This window comes from Capra hircus, chromosome 12, assembly GCF_001704415.2.
Source record: "Capra hircus breed San Clemente chromosome 12, ASM170441v1, whole genome shotgun sequence".
Classification (NCBI taxonomy): Eukaryota; Metazoa; Chordata; class Mammalia; order Artiodactyla; family Bovidae; genus Capra; species Capra hircus.
Window position 1 is genome coordinate 10,372,173 of NC_030819.1, and position 25,691 is coordinate 10,397,863.

A 25,691-nucleotide genomic window follows, 5' to 3' on the forward strand; every position below is an offset into this window, starting at 1 on the left:
GATGGTCTTTTTACATAATTTGCTTTTCATTTTCTAGAAGGAAAAATGGCAAGAGTCAACTTGGTATTGTATCAATGACAAGCTTTCCTGTCAGCTAGTCCCAAAGATATCACAGGGTAGAACAGTGTTACTGAATTCAGTCTGCAGTTGAAGGACTTGGATTACTTATGTACCAAACAGAATAACCTTGTTGCCTGTGGTCCTCAAGTGTGCATTTACCCTTCATACCAGAGCGCTGCTTCTGTATCCATATTCTCGTTTGCATCTTTGGGTACCAGCCAGGGGAGAATTCTTTTAAGCAGTGCAAACTTGCTAGCCCCCTCTCCAGCAAAGAGTGCGAGTGGGCAGAAGTCAAGATTGACACAGCAATTTCGTGTTCCCTTGTGGTTTGCTGTCAGCAAGCTGGTACCCACACACGCCAAAGGTTGTTTGAAGTGGGCTTACACATGTTTCCATAGCAGCAGTCATCTTGGTGATTCCTCTCGTTTTTTGGACTTTTTTTTTTCCCTTTTGCTTCTCTGTTCCTCGCTGATGCGGGATTAAACAAACAGCATATTTAGGTCAAGGAAAGAGATGTTTGCTAATATAGATGCTAGGCTAAGCATTCTGGGAGCGAGGTTTCTTGCAGCAGATGAACATTCTTTGTGCCTCCGGCAGCCTCTGCAGCAGGGTGACTGTCTGGCTCCGTCTTTTTCATTTTTGGGCAGGTTCTGAGATTCAGAACAATCCCGAGCAAATCACCGGAGCCGGCAGTTTTCCAGTAACCACATGTACATCTTCTGCTTATTTGTCCTTTGGTATTAACAGTGAGGAAGTCTATTGGAAAAAATACAGTACTTTAAAGATTTTGGTGCATCTGAGGTGTGTCATCTTGTTTTTTTGCACCACCCCTCCTGTGTTACACTCGGAGCTCGGAATTTTTTTTTTTTTTTTTTGTCAGGCGGCTGGGCAGGAGCAGCATCTAGTACAGCAGCTCGGAGCTTCCCTTCTGTTCTGGTGTCGGCAACTGCCTGTCGTGAAGATGGTACAGTGGGAGTCTGCTCTGAAGAGCCAAGGAAGATAGTGTGGAAATGGAGTAGAGATTGCTGGAGACCTGAGCATCCACAGCTTGGGGATGGGCTGCACTACTAGTGTGATTCTGTTTAAAGGCATCCGCACCGTTTTTGAGAGAAACTGTGCTTATATGTGCAAACATCAAGGCGAGAATAATGCCCTTGAATGCACAGCATACAATTGGACAAAAGAAGACTCAGAACTATTGATCGCCTCCTGTCTGGTAAATGCTGTCTCTTAATTAGCAAGTAGTTTGTTGGGGTTAGAATGAAACTAGCCTTTGCTGGTAAAGCAAATATACTCATTTATTTCAGTATGCTTATGTGTATATAGCTTGCATGTGTCAGTGGGTAGCGAGTGGCCTTCAGTTGTAAATTGTGAGGTGCCTGTTTGTATGTGTGAGAATGTCATGTGTTAATCAGACCTAAAACACATGCAGAGAGAGCAGCTGCAGTAGGGCATGTGGTCACAGACCAGCTCTCTGAGTTAGCGTTATGAGCTTCCGTGTTCTCAGTATAGTGCCGGAAATAACAGTGGGCGAAGCCGGGACCTAGGGTCTTACGGACCGAACCCTCTACCTGTGATGGTGAATTACTCAGTCCCTTTACCTCTTATCCTTTCACTTGGCTAGATTTTCCTTACTAATGGCTTGTGGTTCGTCCTTTGATTCGGGGCAGAAATGTAAAGGAAACATGGAAGAAAACTGTAATGGGTGTGAGAAAGATATTTACAGGCTTATTATTTTTAAATCTGGCCGTATAGAATTTTGTGAGTGAAAGCTCTTGAGAGGCAAAGGAAGCTCAGTTGACATTCCTGTGATGGTTGCTCCTTCCCAGGGCACGAGGAGGTGTCAAGTCACAGATGGGTGTGCCTCTCCACGGCCTTCTCACAAATACCAGGCTCATGAGAAAGCTCCGTGTTGGTTTCCTCCCTCAGAATGCCTTGCCGTTTTCCCGTCTGTTCTTATGGCAGTTCTTGTCTAAACAAGTGGGGAATAATACATGTGGGCGTTTTTTGTGGAGGGGGACGGCCAGCAGGAGCCCATGGCCAGAGCAGGGTGTGTGGAACCCCCGAAACCTTCCTGGTCGCGGGCTGTCATCCGAGACCCAGAGGCTGGCGTGCCACATCTCCCCCCCGCACCCCACCCCGCTCCCGGGATCAAACCAGGTCGGCCCAGCCTTGCAGGAGCCCCAAGAGAGGATGCGTCTTAGGGAGAGGTTTACGTGGTGTTAGCTCTCAGAATCCCTGGGAGGAAAGGGAAAGAGAGCCTCGGATGAGCCTCAGATGCGTTTTGGAAGGCAGTGAGTGTTACGTGTGGGCATGCAGTTTAAGTGGTGCTGTCTTAACTATTAAATATTTTAAACTCTAAAGTACTTTGGAATATGCTTTTGCGAATGACTGGCATCACAGCTGAGGAGGACTGGCCCATTAGAGTGTCTGTCCCATTAGGGTAGCCTCTTACCCTGGCAGCCCTAGGACTGCCTGGCCGTGGTGCCAGCACCTCTCCCATGCCACCAGCCTCCTTCCTGCTCCTGCAGGCCATGCTGACTTGGTGCTTGGTTAACCTGCCTGTGAGAGACCCTACTTATTTTTCATTATTGTTCATTGCATGAGGGAATACTAACCTGCCCCAGGGCTTTGTTGGGACTCTAGGACTGGGTGTGGAGCCCTGGTCCTGTGCCTTGGGTCAGATGCCTTCAGCCGCCATCCTCGCCCGCACTAGCAGACCCTGAAAGTTGACGAGACCACGTGAGCCTGTGGCCGAGGCGGTGTGGGTGGAAGGGTGCATCCTCTCACTCCAAACTGGCCTCCCAGCCTCTCTCTTTCCTTGACCCCTTGGAGTCTTCTCTGCACGACTGGGAAGGGAAGGCAGATCATCCTTCTGCTCAGAGTCAGATCCAGAATCCTTCAGATGACTGCTGGGTCCATCCCCAGCCTGCCCTCCAGGCCCTGCTTCCTCCTCGTCACCTTTCTCCTCACTCCTCTCTCTTTGACCTTTTCTCCTGGGATCTCTACCCGGGCATTTACCTGGTCCACCCTGGCCTCCCGGTGGGCTTTGCCCAGAGTTCCCTGTGGCATTGAGGCTTCCCTGACCCCTGGTGTAATTGTGCCACACCACCTGCACACTCTTCTCTGAGTCCCCGCCATACCCCTGACACAGTTAGGTAAGACTAATACCTTAAGTATAGTAATAGTAATTATTCGTAAGTGTTACTTACAGTACTTACACAGGAATAAGATTTATGATGGCAGGGGTTTTCGTCTGTTTTACTGACTGCTTCTGCTTTCAACAGTCAGAACAATCCCTGGCTCCTAGTAAATGCTCCACTAATGAGTGAATTCTGAGGAAATGGTTTTATGGTCCTGAACTCAAACTCAGAGAAGCTGTTGAGAAGATCTTCTGACACCAGGCTTTCTCCCCACCCCCCAAAACATTTTTGTCTTGGAGTTACCCTAAGAAGTTGCATGGTCCTAAGCTGGGCGTTCCAGGCATTCGCTATGACCCTTCAGCGACAGTTGAGGATGCTGTCTTTGGGTACCATCCAGACTGGCTCTGCTGAGGCCTGTTCCGTGGCGTGGGCTTCTGAGGACCTTCTCATCCTTGGTTTGATCCAGCCAAGCTGTTGATTAAGGGAGAATTCCCATGGCCCTCCCTTGGGCCTGCTCCATACAAAGTAGGCTGATCCTTTGTAGGTCTTTGTCAGGCTCCTCAGCCTTGGTTAGGAGAGTGTCTGTCCTTCTTTCAGCTGATGTAGTGACTGTGCTTGTGGCTGCACCGTCACTGTCAGCACGTCAGAGCTGTCCCTCACTGCTCCTCAGAGCATAGCCCCCTCCCCGGCCACTCAATACATAATAAACCGTATGGAGGAGGAATAGTGTTCATGAGGCCACGACTCTTCTAGAGACTCTAAAATGCCCCAGTTATCTGCCTTTCTGTCAGGATTCCCTGGGGTGGACTGGCTCGTTCTGGCCTCAGAGGAATTGCTGCTTCTGAACTAAGCTATGTGCTTTTCTCTTGCCCTTCTCTTGCCCAGTGAAGGGTATGAGAAACATCCTTGCAAAAGTGGTGTCTATCATGAGGGTGTGGAGGGCGCTGCTCGTTTGCTTTTGGAATGGTGAAGAGTCACCATAGTGTGGTGACCAAGAGTCCCACATCCACTACTTGCTGGCTGTGTGACTTTGGGCAATTTACCTAACCTCTCTGTTCCTCAGTTTCCTTACCCATTAGATGCAGATAATAACGGTACTTATCTCATAAGGTTTTTAAATGAGTGACTATATCTGAAGTTCTTAGGACAGTGTTTTCATGTAAGTTAGTGCTAATTGTTAGCAATTATAGTTATTTCTATTTTTTAGTGTTCCTTTTATGAAGAACCCTGGAAGAAATTTCTTCTCTTCATGCTCTGAATGATGGTGCTTTTCCTGAGGAGCTACTTTGTGTAGCATAAGTGCTAGTTGAATTGTATTTATTTTATATACATTATGATTCATGTAACTGACCTCAGCCACCTCTTCAGTCGACTGTTAAAAGAAAGCTTAGTTTCATACACATGAACTGATTCTAACAGATATATGGGCTCTTTCAAAATGATTTGTTTTATATTTCCTTTAAACTTTGCTTCTTTTTTTCCTGTACTACTATTTTATCACTGCCTGCTCTTTCTCATCGGCTTATCAAAATACTTTTAATCTTCTTCTTGCTTGTAAATCACTTTAAATCCCATTGAAACAAAGCAGAGTATGAATTAATAAACTAGTAGAAAACTTTGGTGAAGAACAAACCTTCAGGTTGGCTCTGAAGCAAAGTCAGATGTCTTTTTTTGTGTGGGTTAAGTTTCATTTGGGGCAAAACGAGAACTGCAGCCTGGGAGACAGCACCTCAGATCTGTCTGTGAAAAGAGGCAAGGTGGGGAGATCAGTATATATTTGATTTTGGTGAAAGGGGAGGGAGTACATGCAGTCAGGCATACATTTTTCCAGAAAGTTTTGACCAGTCTTGTGAAGCTTTGGCTAGTCATGAGGAACAGTCATCACCATGAAGGATTTTAGTGCTTTTCTAGATGTGAGGAAATACACATGTCTTTTTTTTTTTTAATGTTAATTTAATTCCATAAAAATCTTGTTTTGTTTAGCTTGGTTTTTTTTTTTTTAAACTTTTATTTTAACATAAGTTGCCTGCTTTTTTTGTTGTTGTTGCGCCAAAGGCTAAATCAGAATTAAGATGTTTTTATATCATTCAGTTAACACGCTGCACGTTACATCTTTATCTGTTACCTAAAAATTACCTGGGTGATTTTTTAAGATTAGTAAAGCTGACCAAAAATCGGATGTCTCGAGTGTGGACGTTAGCTTTGTAAGGCTGCAGCTGTCTGATCTTGTGCAGGAAGTTCTTTTTTCCTTTTATGTCCAAAAGACGTGAATCAGCTCCATGGTGGGTAGTACCTGGGGAAAAGGGCTTCTCTGGCAGTTGTGGACTGACTGAACTTCAAGTGTACCCCTTGAGGATCAGATTGATTTTGACAGGTAATTCTAAACTACGGTGGAGGGGCAGGATTGAGTTAGGGTAGATTTCATTCGTGAGTACAGAATTTTCCTAACATTTTCTCTTTTCTAATTAATGGACTGTCCAGGTCATTCAGGAAACACCCTTGAGGGGACTTCCCTGCTGATCTTTTGTCTGGGACCCTGTGCTCCCAATTCAGGGGGCCTGGGAACTAGATCTCGCCATGACGCAACTAAAACCTGGCACAGCCAAATAAAGAAAGAAGTAAATTAATTAGAGTGAAAAAGGAACACCCTTGCGTGCTTCTTTGTGCTGGGTGCTAGATGTACAGAAATAAGGAGGAAGCTCTCCAGTCTCCACTCGGGGAGGAGGCCCCACCCATTGCCCAGGCACCTTCCATGAGAAGGGGCAGCTTAAGCTGAGACAAAACTCTTGTAAATCCCAATTTTTCCTCGTCTGTGAAGGTTTGTGATGGACCCAGCCCCGTTGACCAGGACTTGACCTGTTTTCCTCATTGCCGGTGGTAGCTTCTTCCCTTCTTGATGTGTCTGTCATGGAAGAATTGAGGAACTGTGGGATTATTCTGTAGCATGTTCTCGTTTTGCGTAATGTAACTGACGTGGGGGAAGCCACTCAGTTCTAACCTTGATAGCAGCTAGAATTCTGTCAGCCCTTCACAGAGAGCACGTTACTGCAAGTCGCAAGGGGAGAAGACAAACTCTAATCCTCAGTTTCTTTCATGACATGTTGGGATAGCAGAGCGATAATCCTACCCATTGTAAATGGATAGTTGATCTTTTTTCTTGCCTCCTTAAAGCTTTGAAGTATTTCATGGTCCTCCTGTTGAAAAATTTGTTGCGAATCTTCAACATGTTCTCAACCTTTACTGCTGTATAGAATTTTATACAGAGACCACTTCAGTCTCTCCAGGCGAAACAGGCCTTCCTCATGTGAAACACCAACTGGTTACGAAATTCCTTTGGTTTATTCTGTGTGCACTGTGCAAAGAGAACAGAGCTGGAGGTGATACGATCACAAGAGCCTTTAGCCCTGCCTGTGTGTGTCTGCGGGGCTGCGGGGATGGGTGGGCTGGTGGGAGGGTAAGAGGGAGGTTGCGGTGTAATCAATGACTGGGGTTAGTGGAGACTGGGATAATAATACGCATCAGCTTGAGGCTGTGGGGAAGGTAAAGGCTGGATCTTTATATTTTTTAGATGTTCTCTCATAACTGTTTCTTGAACTGTGATAACTGTCTTGAGGTGTAAGAAAGCAGAAATCTGCTTGATTGCCTTCTGGAACACTCCTTTGGTTCTTGGTTCAGTCATGGGACCATGGCTTTGTGTTTTCTGTTTTATTTCTCATATCCTTCCTAATGATGCCATGTGGATTTTGTTGCCTGTTTTGACTGGAGCGGTAAACTCGGCTGATGTTTTCAAGGAACAGTCTGCTCTGATTCCAAATCCATTTGCTGTGTCCTGGGATTGCGTTGCTTTGTTGATGCTATGAGTGCAGCCAGCACAAGCTAGCACGAGAGAGTTTATATTGTCCTTCTCTGCAGTGCTTTTTAAGAATTGGCCATCTTTTTAATATTTATTAAATCATAAGCAGGAGATTAACATTCATTGTGGAAACCAAGCCTGTGGTGTTTGCTGCACGAAGGTAACCACTGATAGAAACATTTTGAGGCAAACCTTCTAGGTTTCCCTGGTGGCTTAGATGGTAAAGAATCTGCCTGCAGTGCAGGAGACCCCCTGGGTTTGATCCTGGGTTGGGAAGATTCCCTGGAGAAGAAAATGGCAACCCACTCCATTATTCTTGCCTGGAGAATTCCATGGATAGAGGAGCCTTTTGGGCTATAACCCATGGGGTTACAAAGAGTCGAACATGACTGAGTGACTAACACTTCTAGAATTTCATCCACATATAGTCTTATTCATAAAAATTATATAATGGGTTGCTGTGGACTAAATTGTGTTGTCTCCCCCACCACCTCCAGTTTGTATGCTGAAGCCCACAACCAATGTGACTACATCTGGAGATAGGGTCTTTAGGATATAATTACGTTAAAGGGGATCATAAGGGTGGGGCCCTAATCCAATAGGACTGTGGCCTTTCTAAGAAGAGTAAGAAATCTCTCTGCCTTGTGAGCACACAGTAAGAAGGCAGCTGTCTGCGAGCCAGAATGAGGGTCCTTCCCAGGCTCCAGCTGACCATGCTGGCACCCTAACCTTGAACTTCAAGCTCCAGAACTGTGAGAAAATAAATTTTTGTTGTTTCAGCCACTAAGTCAGTGATATTTTATTCTGGCAACCCAAGTAATACATAATAGTATACATGGTATTTTGTTATATAGTCTTGTTATTGGCTTGAATAGACTCACAAACATCTTTCCATATCACTGAGTACACATTTATTTCTCATTCTTAATGGTGTCATTTCATTATGTGGATAAGCCATTTCAGGCTGCTATTAACGGTATAACATAGACGGAGTGGCTTGTAAACAACTACCATTTCTTTCTTTCCTTCTTTTCTTTTCATATTTATTTGGCTGCACTGGGTCTTAGTTGTGATATGCAGGGTTTTCAATCTTTGTTGCAGCATGTGGAATCTTCCAGTTGCAGGATGCAAACTCTTGGTTGTGGCATGTGGGATCTGATTCCCTGCCCTGGATCCGAACCCAGGCCCCCTGCGTCGGAAGCACAGAGTCCCAACCCCTGGACCACCAGGGAAGTCCCCTCCCATTTATTTCCTGTAGGAGGTTGGGAAACCCAGGATGGAGGCATCTACAGATCCAGTAGATGCCTGACGGGGACCTGCTTCTTGGCTCACAGATGGCCGTCTTCTCACAGAAGCTTCTCATGGAGGAGGCAGTGAGTGAGCTCTCTGGAGCCTGTTCTGTAAAGAGCCCCAGTCCCCTTCTTGAGGGTTCCACCCCCAAAGGCTTCCCCTTCAGACAGTGTCACATGGGAAATTTTGAGGGGACTCAAAAAACAGTCACATTGAAGGAGGTGACATTTTGTTTATTTGTTTGTTCATGACATTGTTATTTATTCTACCACACATTGATTTAAGGGCAAAGATCCATGACCTTGATAATGAATGCTTGGAGTTCTAACATGTGAAACTGCTTGTCAAGTGTTCTATATTTTTAAAAAATGGACTAAGTTAGGCTCTAAGGGCAGACTTAGGCCTAAATTTTTACCTTTTTTTTTTTTGGTACCAACCAATTTGTAGCATTTTATAAAGTATTAGCTCCCCATATTCACAAACTTCACACAGACATCTGGAAGTGACATTTTATTTAACACATTACCCAATATCCCATTTTTTCCCGATTGTAAATGCTGTGATAAACATCTTTCCATATGTAATTTAAACACTTGTTATTTTCTTAGCACAGACTTCTAGACTTGGAATCGCTGCGTCAAAGTATATTTGCTATTTAAGCGGTTTTTATATCTATAGCCAGACTGTCCTCCAGAAATAACTGTTTTGAGATTTTTTTTTTTATTTAAGACAAGAAAATTTCTTTTCTCCCCTTGTGACTTCAAGCAGTTTGCCTTCATAATTGCTTTTTATTAAGCTGTTGATGGAGGTATCTGCTCAATAGAATATCAACTTAGATCACTGTATGCTTAGGCAGTAAAACTCACACCAGGGTTCAAATTAGCACTAATTTTGTCTCAACTTCTGGAAGCATGAGCACTAGCGCTAAATCTCCCTGGAGGATTCTGAAATGTTCCATTGTGGAGGCTGGAATGTGTTTGTTCTGGGAGGTCTTCAACCTTTTGGAATTGGTAGCTGTTTCGTAGACATTAAAGAGGAAAGAGCAGCAGAAATACTGAATAGAAACAGATGAGTAAAGGCCGTTATTGCTTTGTTCAAGTCTTTGTTCTATATTCAAAGTAGCTGATTTATGTTTCTCCCACAGAAATGGTGAGAAGCAACAACTTTTTTGCTTTTAAAAAGTAATGTTGATTGTCTTTCATGTTTAGAATACATAATTATTTTAGAAAATTTAGAGACTACAGGGAAATATAAAAAGGAAAACAAAATCAGCCATAATCCCACATCTCAGTTACTGTTTAGCATGTAGTGCGGGCTTCCCTGGTGGCTCAGACAGTAAAGAATCCACCTGCAATGCAGAGGACTTGAGTTCGATCCCTAGGTGGGGAAGATTCCCTGCAGAAGAGAATGGCTACCCACTCCAGTATTCTTGCCTGGAAAATTCTATGGACAGATGAGTCTGGTGGGCTACAGTCCATGGGGTTGCAAAGAGCTGGACAGGACTGAGTGACTAACACTTTCACTTTCACTTCTAACCTGTGGTGCATGTTTTTTGATATCTTTCTGTGCTTATACAAATATCAAAAATAGTTATATCCCGTAAATAGTCCTGATGCCCTTTTCTCTTATCATTTTTATGGCCATTTTCTTATGCCCACAGTGTTCTGCTAACACACCATTTAATATATGCTTCATATTCCACTGTAATATATATACCAAATTTATTTTAATGCTTTTCTTTTGTTAGGCATTAGGTGGTTATAGACTATGTTTGGGCTTACTGAGGACATCTTTACCGAAACATATTTTTATGGATCTATAATTGTTTTTATAGGTTAGATTCATAAACATGAACTTGTTAAGGCAGGAATGAATTTTTTAAAGGCTGTTTAATGCATATTGTTTTATTGCTTGATGATTGATCCACATTACATTCCTGTGCTGCACCGTCGGTGCTTAGTTGCTCAGTCAAGTCCGATTCTTTGTGACCCCATGGACTGTAGCCCGCCAGGCTCCTCTGTCTATGGGGATTCTCCAGGCAAGAATACTGGAGTGGATGGTCATGCCCTCCTCCAGGGGATCTTCCCAACCCAGGGATCGAACCCGGGTCTCCCACATTGCAGGCAGATACTTTACCGCCTGAGCCACTAGGGAAGCCCAAGAATACATGAGTGGGTAGCCCATTCCTTTCCAGGGGATCTTCCTGACCCAGGAGTTGAACCAGGGTCTCTGGCACTGCAGGGGTATTCTTTACCAGCTGATCTACCCAGTGAATATTAGTCTTGTTTTATATAGCTGATGATTGCCAGCATTATTTTGCCAATTTGAGAGACAAAAGATATAATTTTCAAATTTATATCTTTTGTCATATTCAAGTATTTCTCCATTTTGTCATTTGCCTTTAATTTTGGTGGCTCATATAGTCAAGAATCTGCCTGCAATGAGGGAGACCCGGATTTGATCCCCTGGAAAAGGGAGTAGCTACCCCCTTCAGTAGTCTTGCCTGGAGAATTCCATGAACAGAGGAGCTCATGGGGTTGCAAAGAGTCGGACACAACTGAGCGACTAACAGCTATAGCACTTATTTTACTAACAGAAGTTTAAATGTAAGTGATAAGCATAATGGTCTTTTCCTCTGTGATTTCTTCCATTACTTTTATGGTTAGAAATTCTTGCCTATCTCAGATCAGATATTCACCAGTGTTTTCTTTTGGAATTTGTTTTCTTGATTATTTATTTATTTACTATTATATTTGGCTCTTGCATCCAAGGGTCCTTCTTGCCAACTGGTTTTATGAATGAAGTTTAGTTGGCATTTTTTTCAGGCCATTTTTTTTCATGTCTATATCTTCTTTCTTAGTGGCAGAACGGAATAGTTGTGACAGAGATCTATAATATGTACTTTCTGGCTTAAAATATTTATTAGCTGATCCCTTATAGAAAGTTTGCCAACCCTTGCTTTAGTCAACCTAGAATTTATTTGATATATAGTTTAGTTGAGGCCCTAATTTGATTCCTTCCTTACCCCTAATGCTCATTTTTCTCAATTTTGTGTTTTGAATAATCCATTCTTTAGACATTGACTTGTGATCCTGTCTTCATTATATTTTCTGTTCCTTTTTGTACTGGGCTTTGTTTTGGGAGTACTCTTTGTCCATTATAGAAGCAAAGCTCTTATCCAGCTGTGAGTTCAATTACAGTTTAATCAAAATGGAAACAAGAAATTTGGAGAAACAAATATTACACTTTTAAGATTTATCTCTAAACAGGTTGTACTGCACACATTGCTGAATTAGGTAGTTTTATAAAGCATATATTGATAAAGGTTCAGGGGCTAAGGGATAAAGACTGAGTGTAGAGTTGTGTGTATTTGTAAATTTGCTCTCTTGTGAAGTAGCCTGCTCATAGAGGAGATCGAGCTTGTCTTTATAAAAACTCTCTGGTGCATTTTGATGAAAGAAACATTCCAGCGTAGCAGCTGCATCCTCAGGTAACCTTGCTTTGAATCTACATTTTTGCGTATCCGGTCTCTGGTAACAAAAGGAGTCCCAGCAAACAACAAGCAGAGGCACTACCAGAGATTCCAAACTAATTGTGTTTGTTTCTATAGGAAAGGTATCTGTATCTTAACAGATGAAGAGTGAATTCTAGTTTTTCCTTTAAGGTAATTAATTTCCCTCCTTACCTACATTTAAATGTGTGTTAAGTTTTGGACATGTGTGTGTGTGTGTGTGTGTGTGTGTGTGTGTGTGAATCTGTATTCGACTGTGTCTACTTGTGTATATGTGTATGTTTTTTGTTGTCATCTCAGTACTGATATATTGGATAAAATGTTACTTTTTTCATATGTCAGTGAACAATCCAAGGCTTTATCCCAGAATGCATTTCAATAAACATCTGTTTTGCAGCCAAGGAAAAACCCATATTCTAGAAAAATGAGGTAGATGTGACTTGTGAGCCTAAGCAGAGGGGCAGGGAGTTGGTTGCCAGTGGATAGACTTTCTCTTCTCTTCTGGAGTAGGTTCTGCCTTTGCAGGGTCTGTGTCATGAGAGTTTGCTTATATTATACAGTTCTAAGATGTGGGCTTGGTGGCAGGCAGTCCTATTTGTGACGAGTTTTACCCTTCTGCACATTTGGTATTCCTTGTGTTTTCTGGGCTTATGAAATAGCATCATTAAAGTCTCGTAATAGCATCATCAAAGAATTAGTCTTATAAGTTACTCTTATTTCTCTAGGCTTTATTGTTGAAGAGCAATCAGAAGAGAACCCAAACTTTTTTCTTATTTTTTTCCATTACGTTGGAAAAACAATTTTCTCTGCTGACAGCCTGTGCTGTGCTAAGTCTTTTCAGTCATGTCCACCTCTTTGTGACCCCATGAACTGTAGCCCGCCAGGCTTCTCTGTCCGTTGGATTCTCCAGGCAAGAGTACTAGAGTGGGTTGCCATGCCCTCCTCCAGGGGATCTTCCTGACTCAGGGACCGAACCCCTGTCTCTTATCTCTCCTGAATTGACAAGCGGGTTCTTTACCACTGGCGCCACCTGGGAAGCCCTACTAACAACATTTCTGACACCAAATGTGTGGGTTTTTTTTCCCTCACATTAAATAATTTGGACTCTTAACTGCCCAGATCTCATGCAGATCCCCGCAGGTCAAGGGCTCAATTCTACAAGACTTCCTCAAGACTTCCTCCACTTCATATATTCCCAGCTTGTCAGCTGTGCTTCTGACCCACCAGCTATAAATCATTCGGGCCTCACCACCACCACCCCCCGCCCCACACCGCCTTGGATGTGATCATTTGCTAGAAAGGCTCACAGAACTTAGAAAAATACTTAAAACACTTCCTATTTCTGGTGTGTTAGAAAAGGTACTACTCAGAAATAGTCGAATGGAGGAGCTATGTGAGGCAGGGTGTGGGGAAGGGCTGAGGGGTTTCCATGCATCTCCAGGCAGGCCTCTCTTCCAGCACCTCTGTGTCTTTACCAGCAAACCCCTTCACCAGCAAAGCTCTGCAAAACCCTCTGTTAGGGTGAACACAGCAGCTCCATTAGGTAGGCATGCGTGCGTGCTAAGTGGCTTCAGTCATTTCAGACTCTCGGTGACCCTAATGACTGTAGCCTGCCAGGCTCCTTTGTCCCTGGGATTCTCCAGGCAAGAATACTGGAGTGGGTTGCTGTGCCTTCCTCCAGGAGATCTTCCCAACCCAGGAGTGGAACCTGTGTCTCCTGTGGATTGCTGACGGCTTCTTTATCGCTGAGTCACCAGGGAAACCCCCATTATGTAGGCACAATTGATTAAATCATTGGCTATTGGTTATTGAACTCAACCTGCAGCCTCTCTCCCGTCCTGGGAAGTCAGGGAGCAGAGCTGAAAGATAAGACCCTCTATTCACAGGGTTGGTTCCTCAGGTAACCAACCCCTCCTGTTCTAAGAGTCACCTCGTTAGCATAAACTCAGGCATAGTTGAAAAGGAGTTATTATGTATCACAGGGTACTTCTCTCACCCCTGTTACTCAGAATTACTAGAGTTTCAGAAGCTCTGGGCCAGGAAACAGGTCAGAGAGCAAATACATATTTCGTACTGTGTCACACCTGATAGCCATTGGATGCCTGCTGAAACAATGGTGAATGGCCCGCAGTCCATGCTCTCAGAAGGCCTGGTGAACTCCTAAGTGGGGTACAGTGTGATGGGGATAAGCCCAGCCACCACGAGAAAACCTGCAAGGGACTCCTAGCTCACCCTGGGGGCAGAGTGAAGGAAGGAGGAGGAGGTGATGTCTTACTTGAGTCTTGAAGGAGACAAAGAAGTCAACCAGATGAAGGGGTAAGAGAAGGACATGTCTGCAGAAGGAGCAGAGTCCCGGGGAGACGGGGGGAAAGCTGAGACCTCCTTACAGCTGCAGAGGGGGCTATAGAATCAGAAAGGGGGAGACTGGAGTCAGGGGGACCAGGGGTGAAAGCTCTGAGCATCCAGACAAATCTTCTCTGAAGGAGGGCATGGAGGGAACAGGTCAGACCAGAGGGATTTTCTCTGGAGCTAGAATTTACTTGACTGTTGCATGCTGGAAATAGATGAGAGAGCAGGGAATAACAACGCCCAGTCTTCTAACTTGGGAGGTGGTGATGCCATTAATCAAATGCAGGCACGGGAGAGGAGGGGTGGGTTTAAGCATAGCTGGCATGGAGCAGAGGAAGGAGAACAGATCATGGGTTCACTTTTGGTCTTGCTGTGTTCAAATGCCAGAGGAGCCTTCAGGTCAGGGACAGATTCAGCTTTTGTCAGGCCTGAAGTTCCTACAGTTAAGAGCCCTCTTTAAGAGAACTAATAGGAACTCTAAAGACCAACTTAGATACAGGGCTCTGGGAGGGGCCTCTGCCAGGAAGGGTCCTGAAGTGTGAGCTTCAGTAATTTCTGGTGAACCTCCTCCTGCGTCCGGGCAGATGCCCAGGCTCCCGGGGGTCCTTTTCCCTCTCTGGTATCTCCTGCTGTGTCCTTCTGCATGTCAGAAAACCCCCAGGTTCCTCTCTGAGCTGCAGGCAGGTCGTCATCTTGTGTAGACTGTTCAGTTCAGTCGTTCACTCGTGTCTGACTCTTTGTGACCCCATGGACTGCAGCACGCCAGGCCTCCCTGTCCATCACCAACTCCCAGAGTTTACTCAAACTCATGTCCATTGAGTCGGTGATGCCATCCAACCATCTCATCCTCTGTCGTCATCCCCTTCTCCTCCTGTCTTCAGTCTTTCCCAGCATCAGGGTCTTTTCCAGTGAGTCAGTTCTTTGCATCAGGTGGCCAAAGTATTGGAGTTTCAGCTTCAGCATCAGTCCTTCCAATGAATATTCAGGTCTGATTTCCTTTAGGATGGACTGGTTGGATCTCCTTGCAGTCCAAGGGACTCTCAAGAGTCTTCTCCAGCACCACAGAAATTAAAGTTAACCCTAGGGTTACCTCAGTGTGAGGAAGGCCTGTACTGTATCTTCCTTCTGACTTTTCAGTGGAAAGGGTACCCTCTTCCCCCATCTCCCTGACACACAAGTGAAACAGAACAAAAGGCTTTTACAGGACCAGGGATTTGGTTTGTTACCACTCTCTATGACCAAGAGAGCACAATGATGAGAAGTTACGTTCTATTTAGAGCATCAGCAGGAATTGGCAGCCATGTGTATACATTGAATTGCATGGCACTTCCAGCTTTTCCTGTTAAAGAGTTTTGAGGACTTATTTTACCTAAAGCCTCTTAGAATAAAGTCTTTTAAGTCAAATTTGTGTGGTCTCTTGACAGAGATTAAAAATGTTTTCATAAGAGCAAGTGAATGTAAGGTAGCACATTTAGATAATAATTCCAATAATGTGTACGTAAAGAGGTCTCTAGCTGTAAGAGGGCGTGAAGAAGAGAATGTAGAGTCTTTGTTTAGTCTGTGTCTTTGTTACTTGGCTGCAAAGCCTTTTCTTTCAGGGAGATAATTACTGACATTACCAAGGACAAGGTTACATTTGGGTCAGATGTCTTCTCTCCTGCTGCACCTAGGCCTTTGGGACACTCCCCTCGCCAGTGCCTCATCCTCTGGGCAGCCGCCCCCCAACCAGTGTTCCAGAAATCTACCCCCACTTTCCTTTCACTGTCAGTCTGCGTGTGAATGATCTCAGCTAGATGTTAGGCTCTTATCTGATTAAAACATTCACACCGTGGTATAAATAGCTCACAGAAATGTATCTGTCGAAGGGTGTTTGCACTTTTTAGAGGGGAGTTTCTAACTAAGGGGAGTGCTACAGATGATGGAAGATTTTGTAGCCATTTGTCATTCGTTTTCAAACTGCAGAACTGAATGGAATTTGTATGCTAGTTCCTGTGTGTGTTTGGGGTTTTGTTTGAATTATAGGAGGAGAATGTTTTTACCTCATTTTTCTTTTCCCCTATCCCCCTCCTCCACCCCCAGGTAGGCACAGGTTTTCTACATATGTTTATCTAGTAGCTCAGTCTGTAAACAATCTGTCTGCAATGCAGGAGACTCAGGTTCGATTTCTGGGTCAGGAAGATCCCCTGGAGAAGGGAATGGCAACCCACTCCAGTATTCTTTCCTGGAGAATCCCATAGACAGAGGAGTCTGGTGGGCTACAGTCCATGGGGCCCCAAAGAGTCAGACTCGGCTGAGCAACTAAACCACCACAGCACAAACTTTAAATGTTTAACTGGGGACGGGGTGAGATTTTCAGTGATGGCCTTCTCTGCTGCATTTTGCCACCTGCAAGTTACCAAATTCCCAGAAAGAAGAGCATCTTGGAAATTTAGCACATTGCTTTGGAAAGGTTGGCTCCTGCTGTTGTGAACTGAAAATTTCTGCAACTTACACCACTGGGCCTGAAATCCTGGGGCCTTCTAAAGAGAGGGCACTGAGATGTTGCTTCCTGACTCATATCCAAGACCTGCTGGTGTTCTGGAGTCAGTGCTGAGAACTGAGTACTACGTCTGGAGAAAGACCTGGTAGAGCAGAAGAGCCAGCGAAAGGGCTGTAAAAGGACGAGTGTGTATTCTTAACTGAAAGTTGGTGTGTGGGAGCTCCTTCTAAGTATGTTCTCTTCAAGAGCCTTGCACGCATGCGTGCTAAGTTGCTTCAGTCGTGTCCGACTCTTTGCAACCCCATGACCGTAGCCCGCCAGGCTCCTCTGTCCATAGGATTCTCCAGGTAAGGATACTAGAGTGAATTGTCACGCTCTCCTCCAGGGGACCTTCCCGACTCAGGGACCAAACATGCATCTCTGCGTCTCCTGCATCGGCAGGGGCATTCTTTACCACTAGTGCCAACTGGGAAGCTCGAGAACCTTGAGTCACATCAGAATCTGATTTTCAGGGATGACTGGGGTGTGGGTTATTGAAGGCAGGCAGAGCCCTGAATGTTTTAGCCACTCCTGAAAAGTGGACACCTAGTCTTATTTTTGGTTCCCCATTGGTGCTAACTGGAGTGGGACTTCACCAGTCCCCCTTCAGCAAATGAATAAACGAGGGCACATTGATAGTTTCTGGGAACTTGGAGGGATGCGAGAGAGTTGATGCTGAATTTCCGCTTTCACTTTTCACCCTCAGAACTCAACCACCTTTAGAGCACATCCCTCTTGTGTTATGGAGGGTTGCAGGCAGCTGTCCAAGTCATACTCTCTTGTGACCAGTGCTATAAAACCAGTGGAAACTCTGATGGTTTCTGCAGATGCGTGTTTATCTGAAAAATGCTGGGCCCTGTCCAAAGGGAAAACAGGCAGTAATGGTCTCAATTTCAAAAACAACCTTCAGCCGTACCAAAACTTTAAAACCTTTTTCATTTTTATAATTTCTAATCACCCTCTGTTAAAAATGAAACGTTTAAAAAAAAAAAAAAATCACTGAAGCTAAGTTTTAGGATTGCTGATGTTGTCTGTCCTGCAGCCCCAGACATGGAGCACTTGGCTGCAAGCAGGCAATTCAAGAATTTAGGAGAAGGGTGGGTGATCTTGAAACATGCAAGTGAGTTCATGGTTTAAGAATTTTTTCTATTGGGAAATGAATTTTTTAAAAAAGCCCTTTAAACTCCTTTTTGCTTTTCTTATTAAAAAAGAGTTGTTTTGCTATCGTTTCCTTGGCCGTCTTCATGTGTGTATTCATAAACTGCTCTTATGAACCTTGTCCCAGGCCACATATCCACCCTCTGAGTCTGTGAACATGATTAATGAGTCAGAAAGACTATTGAAGGAACTCAGAGAATTGCCGCACTAGGTTTTGAGAGGACACTTAGACCATTTCTTTCCAAATATACAGTGTTTGAGCTTCCGGTGCCAAACTCGAGTCTGGGTTTATCACAGAAGTGAAAGGGGGAGCTGATGCCTCTCTTTGACTTCCTGTCCACTCTGTTGTCTGTGGTTAGGTATAACAGAACTGTGTTTCCAAGCTTCCTCACCCTTTTCTCTCTCCTCCACTTACCCCCAGTGACGTTGTGGCTGTCTTCTTCCACTACCCACTCACCGTACACTTGGGGTCACATGCTAATTTAGAAAATAGCCCTCAAGATGAATCCAGCTGCTCTGATCCATAAGCAAATACAGATGGCCTTGGGTCATCCACCACGACGGACTGTCTGCCCCATCGCTTCTCTCTGTTCCTATTTCAGAATTCATGGAGAGTATCCAGAATGATCTAGAAGAGTTTGTGTGCCAGAGTTTAAGGAATTGGGAGTGTTAGCCGCCAAGCAGCCTCCCTTGAGAGGTGTCCTGGTAGGAGGTAGACTGGGGAAGTCTCAGCCTGGCAGGGTGCTGGGGAGGCTGCCCCGAAGGGGGAGGTGCTGACCGAGACTACGTGCCCTGAACCACAGGCCCTTTACAGACTTTGTGAGCCTTAACGAGCCTCTTGGGTCAGAACCTTGTAAAGTATTTCGGCACCTTGGCTCTGGACTCTGCTGCTGCATGATTCAGACGGAAACCAAAGCCAGGAGTGCTGTAAGTGCACTTGAGGTCCAAAAGGGCTCATCCCACTGGGGATAGGCTTTCTCCGCTTTTCTGCCTGCCTGGCCAGATGATCGGCCCTTTGCCGACAGGAGAGGGTGAGCACAGTTGGAGCCTCAGAGGTGGGCGGTTCCTGTCTTCAGGGGCTTCCGTTTCATTTAGCGAGATGCACCCCGTGTGGCTTTGCTCTGACTCATCTCTTCACCCCTGCCCTGTAGCTCCGTCCTGCTTCCAGGTCCTAGGTTAGCTCTTCTCGGCCGTGACTCACTCACAGAGCACCAGCCGAGTGCGAAGCAGACGTCGTGGGGGGAGGCTGTCAGGTCAGCCGCTGTGGAGTCGCAGTCCCGGGACGTTTCTCAGGTTGGCAGCACATCTTGGCAAGGAGACCAGCCTCTGCCTGCCCCTCTGAGAATCTCCTCGGGGCGTTAGCAAAGAGGACGCTGGGGGTTCAGCAGGGATGGGTCGGCAGAGGCTGGACCGGGCACCCCATGCCCTCCCTCACTGTGAGGTTGCAAAGTGGTGCTCGGGCTTCTCAGCTGTCCTCCCACCATCCCACGTGGAAGTGTCTTCTGTCCTGTCACAAAGATGCTCGAAACCAGGGGCGTATGTGGGGTCTTCTTGACCACTGAGGACCTCATGTCTCACTGCGGTGGGCTGAGACTCAGCGTCACACAGAAACAGCAGGGTGAGCTCCCGGAAGAAGCCGTGGAGGCTGAGCATGGCGAACCCTGGGAGATAGTCTGAGGACAGAGACATGGGCGCTGGGGCTGGATGGTGGGTGGGAAGTGCTGAGAGGGCCTGAAGAAGGCGGCCAAAGGATGTTGGCTGGTTTAGAAGACTAACCTGTGTTTCACATTGTTTTTATTTCAGGTGTGGCTAATAGGAATCTAATAGTCAAGAAGGAGACGTGTTATTATGGCCCTTGAGAAAGGTCTTCTTTGCAGAGTGTTTTAGGCACGGCAGCTCTGAGGGCTCAGCATGGCTGAGGTTAAACGGAAGGCTTTATTTAGAAGTTTGAGCAAAATTGGATTCTTTTTTTTTTTTTTTTTTTTCAATCCCACATTTTTGTCTTGGTCCTGATTGGGCGTGGGGGCGGGGAACCATACCTTTTCAGTAGAAGGAAAGTGTGACGTCATCTCTGGAGGGGTCACATTTCACTGTCTGGTCCCTGAAGTGAGATACGTGGCCCCTCGGGGGCCCTTGTTAAGCAAGTGTGTTCTAGGGTGAGCACCCTGTGCTGGCCTCTTTTCCTTCTCAGAGGTCAGGGAAACGGGAGCATGCATCCTTTCTTCTTCTTTTTTTTTTTTTTCTGTTAAATCAGCTAAGAAATAAGTACACATTGGGCTCAGCACAGATGGAGTTTCTTTGGGTTTCAGAACACTCAGACTTTTTTGTGGAATGCTTATGCTGGCAGAGCAACTTAATTCCACATGAATATTATAATAAGACACAAATACAGGTTTACATGGGAAATCAGGCACTGTGGTCCTGGACATCCTCTTATAACACCCAGCCCATGACCAGGATGGACAAATGTTGTCCAGGTTCCTTAACTTCCCTGAGCTACCCTTCCTCTTGTGTGAAGGCAGGTTTGGACTGGATTATCTTTTCAAGATCAGAAACTCATTTATTTTAAAATTGATAATTGGAACATATATAGATCATCAAAGAAAAGTAAAATATGGTCCAGCCAGAGTATGGGATATAAATATAAGAAACATTAAATAACTGTGTAATAACAGTGTTGGTTTTAGCTTGGGGTGACTTTAGAAGGTGTAAGTCAGCTACTGGTGAATTGCCGTGTGGATCTGGAAAAAAGATGTGTGACCACTGTCATCGCTGAGCTGGTTTGCACCGTGGAAGTGGTGTGGGCGAGGTGGGTTTTCGGTAATTGCTAGTGGTAGCACCTGTGTTACTCAGGGCCCTCATCTTCTTGGGTGATGTCATCCACTCTCATTTTTTAGCCACCACCACCCTGTATGTGGTCTCCTACCGCATCTGCAGCTGAAGCTCTGTTCTTATCTCCATGCATGTGTGGCCACATGTCATTTTCGGCTTCTGAAAGTTCAGCTCAGTCGCTCAGTCGTGTCTGACTCTTTGCGACCCCATGAACCGCAGCACGCCAGGCCTCCCTGTCCATCACCAACTCCCAGAGTCCACCCAAACTCATGTCCATTGAATTGGTGATGCCATCCAACCATCTCATCCTCTGTTGTCATCCCCTTCTCCTCCTGCCTTTAATCTTTCCCAACATCAGGGTCTTTTCAAATGAGTCAGTTCTTCACATCAGGTGGCCAAAATATTGGAGTTTCAGCTTCTACATCAGTCCTTCCAGTGAACACCCAGGGCTGATCTCCTTTAGGGTGGACTGGTTGGTTCTCCTTGCTGTTCAAGGGACTCTCAAGAATCTTCTCCAACACCACAGTTCAAAAGCATCAGTTCTTCGGTGCTCAGCTTCCTTTATAGTCCAACTCTCACATCCATACATGACTACTGGAAAAACCATAGCCTTGAGTAGATGGACCTTTGTTGACAAAGTAATGTCTCTGCTTTTTAATATGCTATCTAGGTTGGTCATAACTTTCCTTCCAAGGAATAAACGTCTTTTTAATTTCATGGCTGCAGTCACCATCTGCAGTGATTTTGGAACACACAAAAAACAAAGTCAGCCACTGTTTCCGCATCTATTTGCCATGAAGTAATGGGACCAGATGCCATGATCTTAGTTTTCTGAATGTTGAGCTTTAAGACAACTTTTTCACTCTCCTCTTTCACTTTCATCAAGAGGCTTTTTAGTTCTTCACTTTCTGCCATAAGGGTGGTGTCATCTGCATTTTCTGCTTAAAACCCATTAATGGCTTCCCGTGCAGCTCAGGCTAAGACGCACAGTCTTTAATGCACCTATCAGCCCGATCTGTACTCTGCTCACCCCGCCAGGCTGAGCCTGTGCTGCTCTCCCCCAGACCACTGCACCGAAGCTGAGTGGGCCATCTTTCAGTTCTCCAAACCCGCAAGCTCTTTTGTGTCTCAGCATCTTGGCACGTGCTGTGCTATCCCCTCTGCCCAGCTTGCTCAGCCATTCTTTATTCAACTGCACTCTTCCTTCTGGCCACGGCTCAAGAGTGTCTCCCTCAGAGAGGCTTATTTGAGCCCAGGCTGGTTGAGCATCTTCTGCATTTCTTTCAGTGCGCTTATCACAGCTGCATGTAAACCAGCAGTTGTGTGGCTCATTACTTACTGGGTGATTCCATAGGGACCTCTGCACGAGTTTATAGAGACCTTGGACTGCCAACACGTCTCACTGTTCTCCTTCCTCCCAGCCTGCTTTCCATTGCATGTGGTGAACCACAGTGATGTTATCACTTCAAATGGTGCCCTGGCATTAGCTTTACATTAAGGAATGCTATTAGCGGAATGTCCACAAGCAAAGCCCTCTCTGAGAAAAGATGTCTCTGTCATGGTGGGACTCTGGGTCCTCTGTGGCCCCATGACCTGCACATTGACCTATCAGAGAGAATTCCAACAGCATGATTCAGACCCTGGGGATTTTTTTTTTTCCCTGCGTGTACATTTATTTGGAACACCTGGGTCATTTATACAATTTCCTGCTTGTGAAATGGTAATAACCATATGTCCCTAACTTTTTAAAGGTTTTTCACTTGTCTACAGTTTAAACTGAATGCAAACATGAAACTTAATGTTTACTATTGTTTGGCTTCTAGAATGTACTATTCTAAAACATAATGATCAAATATTTTAAACACAAAAAATTAGTTTGAGGCCTGGGTTTTTGATAAGCGTGTTTCTAATTTTTTTTCTGGAAGCCATACAAAAGAAAAAACTACCACTTTATATTAGGAGCACAATTGGGAGGAAAGAACAAAGATAATGAATTAATTGACCTTGATTAGGGACGTGATTATTTATAGCACGTATATATGGAGTGGAATGTTCACTCACTCAGTTGTGTTCAACTGTTTGCGACCACCAGGCTCTTCTGTCCATGGGATTCTCAAGGCAAGAATACTCGAGAGGATAGCCGTTTCCTTCTCCAGGGCATCTTCCCAACTGGGGAATTGAACCCGTGCCTCTTTCATTGGCAGGCGGATTCCTTACCACTGAGCCACCTGGGAAGCTCCACTCACAAATATGATTTTAAATGACGTGATTCTATGTGATTATGGGATGAATGCACTGAGCTCTCTGTGCCTGCATCCCTTGTGGCAGAAGGCCTTTTCCTCCTCTTCTTCCCCATCTCCCCCTGCTCCTCCTCACCCTCCGCCATGTATTATTAATCTAATTCTAACTGCACTGTGAGAAAGCACTTCATAAACTGTTTTTTAACAAACTATTTTAAATCATTTCCCCCCCACACACACACCCAGATGATAACAAAGAGGCCTTTAGATCTTTAGATCACAAAGAGACCATTTCTATTTGAGCAAAGAATATGTTTCGCTGAAATAAAACTCTTCCTCCTTGTACTGTTAGAAAGAAAAACGCTTACTAAAATATTTTCCCCAGCATTTGTTTGGATACAGCACAAATAGCATGCCTGTTTCAGCATCTTGCACCTAGATGTCTGTTTTCACCACTTAATTTTTTAAAAAGTCATGTTGCCTGTATAAATAAACATCTGTGGTAGGAATGGGAATTTGGTATAGTCATAAACTAGGCTATGATTCATAGAATCCTGTTAACAGTGATATTAGAGGTTATCTATCTCAGTGCCAAACTTTGTAGCTACACAGAGGGCACCGATGAGTTGAGTGAGTTGGGGACCATCACTGTGTGTGTGTGTGTGTGTGTGTGTGTGTGTGTCCTGAATGGTGGGAAGGAGGGGCACTCAGCACTCTACCACTGCAAGGGATTCCTGGTGAAGTTGTGTCCTCATAGTCCCTGCCCTCCCTAATCTAGCCCAAGCCCATCTGTCTTCCATCATGGTATTTGTCAGTTCTGGTGGCTTCTCTCCCAGACACTTAGCCATTTGTGTCTCACGAGGTTGAGTAGCACCTATTAAAATAATAGATACTCTTTGAATGTGAATTATGTATCTTTTCATGGGAACAAATTTTTAAAATTTCCACATGTAATCTCTCAAGGTTTCTATAAAGTACATTGAAGGCAAATGTTACTCTGCTTATAGCACACACACACAGCAATTACATGGCAGTTAAATTGTTTCTTGGGTCACATAACAAGATTATAATAAAGGGGTGGTTGATCCAGAAATTATGATTTTGGAGTCTCATACCTGTCCATAATGGATAAATCACCATACTCAACCCCAGTCGTTTCCCCAACAATTTTGTAGGTAATTGAAGTGTTAGGAGAGAAGAGTAATTATTTGTATTACTACATATGCTGTGAAAGGAAAAACTGTTGCTGTAAAGTTCTCATTGAGGCGGCAGAATTCACTCCTGACTGCTGAATGCAAGTGTCTGCTTTTCTTTTTCTCCCCCTTACTCCTTTCCTACGCCTTGTGATGCTTCTTCCCGAAAGGTCTTGCGGCACCCCAAACACACCATGCTCTTCCAACCCTCCAAACCTTTCTGAACAGTGGTTTCTTTTCCCTTGAGTGCCTTTTGTTCTGGTCACAAAATCTTGCTCCTTCTTTAAAGATGTTGGCTTTCAAGATATGTTGCGTGGGTCAGCAGCATCATCACTCTTGGGAGTGCGTCAGAGCTGCAGAGTCTCACCGGCCCTCCAGGTGCCTACACTAGACAATTTGGGGGCCGGGGAGAGAGACAGCAGCTCAGTGGAGGGTCTTGGGGGAGACCCTATGCCCTTAGAGGGCCAGCGTGCACAGACAGACCTCCCTCCCCAGCTGGATCGTCCTTGAGAGGATTGGAAGAGGGCCCAGCAGTCTGTGCTCTAACAAGCTCTCTGAGTAGTTCTGACGTGATGGAGTTTGAGAATCGCCACATTTAGACACCTTTCACATGGCACCTCGTCCCATAGGCTCGTCCTGAGAATTCTGAGCAGGCAGTCATCTCTCACATTGAGATACTTTTTCTTAGTCTGTTACTTAGTCAGGGAAGGATAGCTGTGGTAACCAGATGGCGGTAGCTTAACAATGAGCTTATTTCTCACTTGTGACCGGATCCCATTGGGTGTGCCTCACGTGGTCCTCCGTGTGATGACTCAGAGCCTAGTTCCCTTATATCCAGGGCTTCTCCCTTGCACATGGCCTCCTCAGAGCTCTCTGTGTGGTCTGTGCTTTCAGTAGCTCGTCAAGGAGAGAGCGAGTGAGCGAGCTGGGACCCTTGTGCACCATGTTTTATAACCCCAATGGCACCCCACTCCAGTACTCTTGCCTGGAGAATCCCATGGACGGAGGAGCCTGGTGGGCTACAGTCCATGGGGTCGCTAAGAGTTGGACATGACTGAGTGACTTCACTTTCCACTTTCACGCACCGGAGAAGGAAATGGCAACCCATTCCAGTGTTCTTGCCTGGAGAATCCCAGGACGGGGGAGCCTGGTGGGCTGCCGCCTGTGGGGTCGCACAGAGTCGGACATGACTGAAGTGACGCAGCAGCAGCAGCAGGCTCTGCTACCTCGTTTTTCTGATATTCGTCAGCCAGAACCCAGTCACATAGTTTTCAGCCTGACTGCCAGACAGATTGGAAGGGTGGTCTTTCTACCCCAGGAAGAAGACACAGAATTGGGGAGCATCTGGTCCCCTTCTGTCCAGTCACAATACGGTGCCAGCCATAGATGTCATTGTACATTTGCTAGTAACTGCATTTAAAAAAGTAAAAGGAAACAAATGAAATTAATTTTAATAATATATTTAATTTAATCTAGTATATACCAGTATTATTCAGCATGTCAGCAATAAAAATTATGAATAAGATATTTTGTATTCTTTGTTT

General features: G+C 45.1%; 1 protein-coding gene across 10 annotated transcripts in view; it reads left to right on the forward strand.

The window, feature by feature from the left end:
• Positions 1 to 25,691, forward strand: part of DOCK9 (dedicator of cytokinesis 9) — a 288,599-nt gene that overhangs the window by 71,329 nt on the left and 191,579 nt on the right. For 3 of the 10 annotated variants that reach the window (XM_018056405.1, XM_018056413.1, XM_018056417.1), the window contains exon 1: positions 686 to 1,276. The exons of 4 other annotated variants lie outside the window; for them this stretch is intronic. In XM_018056405.1, coding sequence (XP_017911894.1) covers positions 1,115 to 1,276 — 162 coding nt within the window. In that variant the 5' untranslated portion in view covers positions 686 to 1,114. Of the gene's footprint in view, positions 1 to 681; positions 1,277 to 25,691 lie in introns of those variants that run through there. 3 more of the 10 variants (XM_018056416.1, XM_018056408.1, XM_018056409.1) reach the window with 3 other exon arrangements.